Raw genomic sequence first — 8,486 nt, 5'->3', positions numbered from 1 at the left:
GCAGCAGAAGATTTCTATACAAAAGTTCTGGCTATCATTGCCGTCTAGGGCTAAGCATCAAAGAGTTGATTTTAAGTGTAGATGCACCAGATATACCTTTCTCTGGTTGCAGCACTTTGCCTGAAGCTATCTTTGCTGCCAAACACCTAAATATTCTTGATTTAAGTGGATTTAAGCTTCAATTGCCCCCCGTTGGCATAAAGTTTTCATCTTTGAGAATGTTACACCTCTCTAAGGCACTTCTGGGCAAGCATTTTATTCGAGTTTTATGTGAAAGCTGCAATGGCTTAGAGGATTTAACTTTAAATGAATGTCGCGGACTATTCAGTTTATAAATTACAAGAATTACTTTACCCAAACTGAGGAGGGTTGGGTTGACTCGTCTTTTTGATTTACAGATGATTAATATTGAAAATACCTTCATTGATATAACTGCTTGCAGAGCATTGAAAAGATTGTATCTCGAAGGTGTGGGTGTCACTGATGAATGGTTAAAGGACATATTTTCCAGTCTACCCAACCTTGAAAACTTGCACCTATATATGCAGATGCAATGCATTGAAGACAATCAAGATCACAAGTGACCGACTTGAGGTTTTTGATGTATCGTTCTGCTGTAATCTGATTAATATTGAACTGGATACTCCTAACTTAAGAAGATTATCTTATGTTTGTATTAATCAGTTGCCTACACTCAAACTGAAAGTTTCACCTTTGCTAAAAGTTTATCTCTACTTGGGAGTGGAAAAAATACTTGACAGTCATTGGTACTCTAAGCTCATGAGATTTCTTGGAAACTTCAAGCATTCAAAGGCTATTCAGTTACGGTGCTACAGTGAAAAGGCGATAGTTATACCGAAGGACATGAGAAAAAACTTGGTTCCTCCACTCTATGGTACTAATTGCTTGCATATAGAGTTTAGAAGTGCTGCAGAGAATTACTCAGTTTTGAACGTTCTTGATAGTTTGCTGTGGATTTCTCCTCAACTGAACACGCTATGTTTTGATCGACGTAATCTAGGCTTGAAGAGTAACCTGAAGTTTATTTATGAAGATGAGAAAACATGTTGTGCATCTTTGCCTTTGAAATATTGTTGGAGGCACAAGCTAAAGGAAGTCAAAATGGAAAACTTTACATGTTCGGAGCAACAAGAGCTGAGAAACTATCTTTTTAAAAGTGAAGATGCATCAAAGATGGTTGACGTATTCAAGAAATGCATCCTAAGTCCAAGATTTCACTTTAACTTTACTTTATGCAGAAGTTTCATAATTTCTTGTGTCTTGTTGTGTCTAGTTGCATACATATGCCATATCTTTTGACCTTTTGTCCTTTTCAGCCTTTAATGCAAAGTTATTTTCTATCTTGATTGATTCTACGTCGCACTGTCTACCGAGTCTACGCAGTTAATAAGTAGTTAGCAAGGGCAGCAAAAGAGCGTAGTATTGCTACATATATAGTGAGTACAGAGCTCAGATTCAACATAAGAACAATTACTATTATTGAAAATATTAGAGTTTGTTGAAAATGCTAAAGCTTGATTAAATACTGATGAAATATTGAAAACTTGTTAGAGAAATAACGATTCACTTCCAAATTTTAGCGTTTTTCATAAGCTCTCCTGGCAGTAGTTTTGCAACCCCATTGATAGCTATAGACAAGAGTCTCCGGAGAAGAGAGAAATAGAAGTGGTGAGATAATTTTGGCTTTTACTAAATCTCTCCAGTTCTGTACTAATAATTCCTTAGAACTTTAGGCAGCTTTGTTTTCCACAAATAATATAGCAAATTTTCAGCTATGCTTTGTCTAGTGGCACGCTAATTTTATGGATAATAAGAAGACAATTAATATAGCACTTCGTCAGCTATGTTTTCTTCTTTTAGGGGTTGCTACCCGTCATTTTATCATCCAGTTTTCATGCTAACGCTGAAGACATGAAATATGGCCGTATAATCTGCTTTTTGTGTACCAGTTTATTTTTCGGCAAATTAATTTGATAAATACTTTTACCAATATTAGAGCAGCAATTTATGCTTTGTTCTAAAAGTGCTTTTTTCAACTTCTGAAAAACAACTTATGCAACTACTTAATAATACCGTTTTCCCCTAAATGCTCGACGAAACACCTCAATTATAAAATAAATAATATTTTTAACTTCCCGGCTATAATTTCTTCCCTTACCATGTGAAGATGACTATATACAAAGAATTCATAGGATCCCAATTTAGAATGATTATGGTGCCATTTTTTTTAACTTTTCTTGTATCCTTTTATATGAGTCGGCTATCTTTCTAGGAGCTCTTCTTTTATTCTTTTTTTTTCCTTCAACCTTTCTCATAGTTTACTATGTTTCTGTCAGCTCTTAAGATCTTATTTCAAATATTAGGAATTAAAAGAGATTTCAAAAATTAGGAATTAAAAGAGATAATAATGACCCTCTTAGAACAGCAATAAGCAGTAGAATATATGAAGAACGGATATTACAAATATCTTCTAACGTGTTTAAGATACATAAATTTTCTTTCTTTACATACCTCACAACGTATTCCTCTCAAAAATCCGTTTAAGAAATACCTCCTCGCCTAATTGCTTTTTTGAACATCAAAATCCATGGCATAAAAGGGTTAAATGCTAAAAGAACGACTCTAATCCTATATATTCTTTCTGATTTAGTAGTTCTTGCTTTTCTGAGGGGCGGAGGGAAAGGAGCTACCATCCTGTATGTGCTGTATGCAGATTAAGCTAATTCTTATAGTCAGATTAATGAGATTATCACAGTAATTACACACACAAGGATTAAAGCTTGTATTAATGAAAAAACGATAGGTACAATAGGAGGTAAGGTACCATATTAATTCAGCAAAACAGCATAGCAACATTGTTCAAGGTAGTCACATTTACAAGAAAGGTTTTGTACACTACTATTCCAAATGAATCATAATCGCAATACCTTAACATTTAAAACCTCCACAAGCAAAAAGCCAAACAATGATAATGAAAACTAAAATAGCACCTCCAACCATGAGCTTCATTTGAAGGTTCTGAAACCACATCTTGCGACGAAGCTGCCTACCTTGCCTCTGAAAGCTGTCAGCCTGAGCACATTCATATTTGCCAGTCAGCACAATCAAAAAGGTTACTCTCAAGGCAAAGAGTCGGTAAATAACACATACCTGGAACTGAAGGTTCTCAGTTTTATCCACTAGCAGTTCAATCTTCTCACCCCGATCCAAAACCTGCAACAGAAAATGTCTTTTAACCTAAATTCGGCCAGAATCAGAAGCAAAGAAACAACTTTTTTTGGGATGATGGTGGTGTCAGGGCCAGCTTGCGCGCACCTCAACTATTCCACCGGGCACCTGCTAACTCCCACATGCACAGGTACCGGGTAACCCTGTCCACCAACGCTGAGGCAGATGGGAAGAAATCACCTAGTGTGTTTTGCCTCCGCTGGAATTTGAACCTAGACCTCATTGTTCTCCTCTCACTTTATTGACGTCTAGGCTACACCCCTGGATGCTTTTACTAAGAAACGTAATTGAACTGACTGTAACAGTGATTTTTTAAGACAACCCCTAACTTTCCAGTTTACCTTTCTCAAAAACTTGATTCACATAATCATTACTTGATATTTTTTCCTTCTTAAAATGTTAGCCAAAAGCAAGAAGAAAAATAGCCACTTCATATGGAGTGGTCGGAAACTAATCAAGCAAAAGCATACTAACTGAATCCCCGGTGGGATGAAGTACGCTTATCAGTTCATTTCTAATTCTCCCAAAAAGAAGCAACCTCTTATTTTCAACTAGCCACTCACCCTCTGTCCTGTGACTTCAACAGCATTCCTTATCACATAGAACCTAAGACCCATCATTATGAGGATATTTATCTATTAATTCCATTACAATAATTTGTGAAGTGAACCTATTAGTACCTCTATTTAAGCAATGAAGAAATTTAACGTTACTAGCACAGAAAAGACTGCAGTTTGCAATAACAGCTAAAGTAGGAAGGTGAAGCACATCTGGACATGGGAGCTGGCGTCTAGGAGTTGCGAACAATAGAGTCCAGAACAAGGTAGTGGACGCATGCCTTTACATAGTGTGACATTCTCAAACATGGGTTTGTTAGCATCATACAGGCAAAAGTGCAATTGGATAATAAGAATCTGGGTGGTCTGTCTGTGCGCAGTAAACAACTAATTGGCTCTTTGCAAAGCCAGGCATTGAAAACGTGAATTATCCAGAGATATGAAAGAAATATTGCATACATACACCAAATGAGGTCTGAAATAGCTTTAGCATCAAAATCTGAAAAAACCCCAATGGTGTCAGTTTCTCTGACCAGGTTTGTGTCACAAAAGCTTTAGCTCACTATTGATTGGGTGACCTTTTTGTTCTTCTCAACCTTTTTCAAAACTATTTTCTAATTTGATTCTACATCCCTGGGGTATCTAATAACAAGGACACTAGAAATCTGTTCCTTGCATAATACATATGCAAAATACAGTAAAGAGAAGCTGAAGAAAATAAATTTGGAAAGGAAGAGAGCACAATTAGCTGGTGTCTGAAAACTGCCCAAATGGACTCCAACTAATCTTACTGTTAAACCGACTAAGATTTAAAACACAACAAAAAATTGGTGTTCAGCTTCCTAGGAGGTATCTGTTTCCAAAAGCAAACACATTCACTATTAAAAGTCAGCATTTAAGATGTTCAACTTTCCTATGTACCCCCAATTTACAGTTTCTTCATACTTTTCAAAACCACTGAACTTATCAATGAAGTATCAGAAATCCGTAAACCCAAACACAAAGTCGGTGGCAGAGCCACTGCACGCGCAACCTTGGGCGATTATGGGGCAAACCTTAACGTTCAATTTAGTTTAGGCAAGTCTTTCATTATTAAGATAGGTGGTGGGGAAATTCACAACTGATCGTAGGCGAATCCCAATCTCTAAGACAATGGTGGAAGACACTTAATTTCTAAGGGGAGTGCATGTAAGATCCCAGGCAAATCCTACATCGATAAAACACAGAAGAGATGCTGGATATATAATAAAACAAATCTTAGACCATAGTGACGCATTCTAGAACCATTTGCGCCTACGCCCAGAGCAGACAATATCACTAGTTGGTTGGATTGTTATAAAACACGAGATATAATATAACTGTAACATCAATAACTAACCTTACTCAATATGTATAGCCTATATGCACCCTTTGTTTTCATCGTGTTATGTTATTTTTTATCGAAAAGGTAAAGATTTTACAAATAAAACAACACTGAAATTTCCTGATGATGTACAACAAACTGTTACATAAAGGTATAGTCAAACTACCAGCTAGATTGTAACTACTCCTGACAATTACATGGAGTAATAATAAAACTACCAGCTAGATTGTAACTGCTCCTGACAATTACATGGAGTAATAATAAATCCGGTTTTCCCTATTTCATGCAAAATGCTGATCATCACCAGCATAATTTTTGGTGTTATCGTTAAGTAGAGATTATAGGTCTGCTGCGGTAACTTGTTCCTATGTATTTTAGGTCTATCCGATTCCTTTTAGCACCTTCCACCATCTAATATAGTGCTTAGTTACTAAATGGTGCAGTTAGAATTCCTTATAAGACATAACAAAACCACTTGAGGCGACCTTCTCTTATATATCATCAAAAATATGGGCCACAACCAAAGACTTATTTCACCATAGGAATGCAGAAAGCATACACCCATCCCAACAAAATACTTTTTTTCCTTCTTTTTGGGGTGAGGGTGGGGTGTAAGTTTAGAGGAAGTATTCCTTACTAACCAAAACTGGCTACAAAGCTCAAAAGAGGAAATACATAACCAATCACACTACCTTCTTGGCTCCATTTTTTTAAGAGGACCAACACATACGACAATTATAAGAGAAAACTGAAATTATAATCACCTTTTTACAATAGGCTTTTCCAGGTTAACTCTTCAAGGCCTTTTAAAAAAGGAACTCTTCAAGACTTTAATTCCACAGTTGGGAGAATGAAAGACAAATAGCCTTGCCAGTCAATTTATTAGGAATTGGTTAAAACCAAATAAATTGACCTTCACTGAAGGATTCAAGGACACAAAAAGACTTTACTCACTAGCCCATCTATATAAAATTTCCTACCCTACTCTTCTTTTTCTTTTCCTATCCTCTGGTGAAGCGCCTCAATTTAGCTTATTTAAAAAAAGTCCCAATCCCACTCGTTATCCCATCTTTCCAACCTAAAATAAGTTTCACCGACACCAAGGGAAAGAAAAAGGAGGTCAAAGAAGAAAGATAATATAACTTTACCTTCTCAATATTGTCCATCATTATTCCTTTGACCTCTGTGATTTGAGCCTTCAACTTAGAGAGCTTGCTCATTTCATCAGGATGGTTCATACAGTACTCCATGTGCTCTTTAAGTTTTGGCCTAGCAATTTAAGGATAAATAAATCCAAGTTAAATGGGCTGATTTTGGACTCTATACCAAGTCTACAAATATATTTTACTTGTAGGTGAAAGGAATAAATACACATACCCGAATTCTCTGTCAAGATTGTACGCGATGCTAAAACGATCCCCGAATAGATCATCATCTTCTTCTTCATCATCGGCAAGAGGGTGCGGATCACCATCATTTTTAATACTTGAACCGTAACGTTTCTTGAAATCATCCTTAACCCTTTCAAGAAAGACAAAAGGTACACTTCTTCCAGTTGATTCATCAGCAACAACTAGGAAGACTGCAAAATGTATTGGTAGAAAACTAGTCAGGATCCAGTTAATTTAAAATGAATTATATACAACATCAAATATTATAAGAAGAATAAATACCAAATCCACTATCAATGAGGAAGTTGAAGGTGTGGCCATCGCATGAGTATGTATACTTGCTACTATTTGAAGGAAGCTTCTGCAAGCACTGGACAGCAATGGTACTGAAGTTCCCTGAATAAGGTGTATGCTCAGCTAGAACAACAGTTCCTCTCGCAACAAAGCTATAAATCAAACCTTTTGGATTCATTTTCAGTCACAAACTCCAATGTCGATGACTGCAATTACATAAAAAGACCAAGCTGATCCCTTAATGAAATATGCAAATATCTGACAAAAAATGGACACAAAAAAATCAGCTTTTCCATGAGATTAAAATGATCACATCCCCCTTCACTAAATTGATTATGTTCAAAATACAAACAAAAAAAAAGGTCTTCAAGCATTGGTTTTACATCTATCAACAGAAACCCTAGCTTGTATGCACCAAAGACCTCAATTTCTAGAGTCCAAAGGGAAAGATAATAAGGGGAAAATAGGGGAGAGGTGAATATTACTCCCTCCGTCCAATTTTATGCGACACACTTTTCTTCTTAGTTATCCCAAAAAGAAGACACAGTTCCATATTTAGAAATAATTTAACTTTAATCTTCTCATTTTACCTTTAATGATTTAGTCACACAAATGTTAAGCTTATTTTAGACCAGAATTGAAAATCTTACCTTCTCTCTTAAACTCAGTGTCTTGGTCAAACAGTGCCACAAAAATTGGAACAAATGGAGGGAGTATATGATACGCCCAAAATCAAAGATGCGCATATTGCAAATAAGAACCGACAGTCAAATCGAAGCAACTTCAACAATCTAATTACGAATCTACAACTATAATCCGGAAAATGAAAATCAATAATATACAATTATCTGCCGTAGGAACACGATTATAATTGCAATTGTCAAAACCTCCGATCAGATCCTCGCCAATATTGTTCAATTCGTGCCAAAATTGTCACAAATTACAGAGGAAAAAAAAAGAAATACACGCATACCTGAGGTTGCAGAAATTGTGAATTGCTTAGTGAGCACGACTGAAGTGGAGCTTCAGATTTCGACGCGAGGAGAAGCGTGAGGGAATATTGGTGGAGAAAACGTGGAAAGGACTTTTTCTTACTCTTTAATTAATAGCGACGGAGTCGAGGAATCGAAGTTATAAGTCTGGGACCGAACTGTATTATTATGAATTATGATTAATTGTTAATTTTCTGATTTGACTTTGATTAACTGGAAGACGGTTTACATACGTTTAAGCGAAGGGCTCGTTTGGTCATGCGCCCAAAAACTGCTTATTTTGAAAAATTATTTTTGTAAAATAGCAATTTGTGGTTGACCAAGTCGTTTGAGCGGTACTTTTTGCAAGCTCATCATGTTTGGTCAATCTTTTGAAAAAGTATTTTTAAATATCAAATTACGAAAAAAGACAATAAACGTTCAATTAGCGATTAGTGTTATTTAGAAAATAAAAATAAATTTAAACATTTATTATAAAAGAATTCAATTAAAATATAAAACGTAAATTTAAAATATATATTAAAAATTCCAATCAATATAAAATATAGTTATTCCAAAGCAATAACATTGAGTGTTTGGTATTTTTTTTTTTTTGGTAATTAAAATTATTATTAATCACCGAGGATAACAGTACAAAGCA

The 8,486-nt window shown here is 35.7% G+C and overlaps 1 protein-coding gene across 2 annotated transcripts; it reads right to left on the bottom strand.

The window, feature by feature from the left end:
• Positions 1-2,779: 2,779 nt before the first annotated feature.
• On the bottom strand, positions 2,780-7,986 carry LOC104113754 (vesicle-associated membrane protein 727). 2 transcript variants are annotated; one of them, XM_009624022.4, is made up of 6 exons: positions 7,828-7,986; positions 6,843-7,060; positions 6,547-6,751; positions 6,318-6,438; positions 3,172-3,234; positions 2,780-3,093 (listed from the first exon to the last, which is right to left on the bottom strand). In XM_009624022.4, exons 2-6 carry the CDS (start codon positions 7,030-7,032, stop codon positions 2,950-2,952), a joined length of 723 nt encoding a protein of 240 aa, XP_009622317.1. In that variant the 5' UTR covers positions 7,033-7,060; positions 7,828-7,986; the 3' UTR covers positions 2,780-2,949. The 2 variants fall into 2 exon arrangements, with proteins under 2 accessions (XP_009622317.1, XP_009622319.1); XM_009624024.4 differs by having other exon boundaries at positions 6,843-7,112; positions 7,828-7,957.
• Between the last annotated feature and the right edge of the window lie 500 nt (positions 7,987-8,486).

Source organism: Nicotiana tomentosiformis, chromosome 5, assembly GCF_000390325.3.
Source record: "Nicotiana tomentosiformis chromosome 5, ASM39032v3, whole genome shotgun sequence".
In the NCBI taxonomy this organism is placed as follows: Eukaryota; Viridiplantae; Streptophyta; class Magnoliopsida; order Solanales; family Solanaceae; genus Nicotiana; species Nicotiana tomentosiformis.
The sequence above is the reverse complement of the archived record's forward strand: the minus strand, read 5'-3'. Positions and strand labels throughout refer to the sequence as shown.

Bases quoted from the DNA above. Each gene is read 5' to 3' on its own strand.
- LOC104113754 (XM_009624022.4), bottom strand. From the start codon at position 7,032: ATGAATCCAAAAGGTTTGATTTATAGCTTTGTTGCGAGAGGAACTGTT. The intron at 6,752-6,842 runs GTATTTATTCTT...TACATTTTGCAG, and splicing joins CCTCATTGATAGTGGATTTG to TCTTCCTAGTTGTTGCTGAT. The intron at 3,235-6,317 runs GTAAAGTTATAT...TTTCTGTTGCAG, and splicing joins TGATGGACAATATTGAGAAG to GTTTTGGATCGGGGTGAGAA.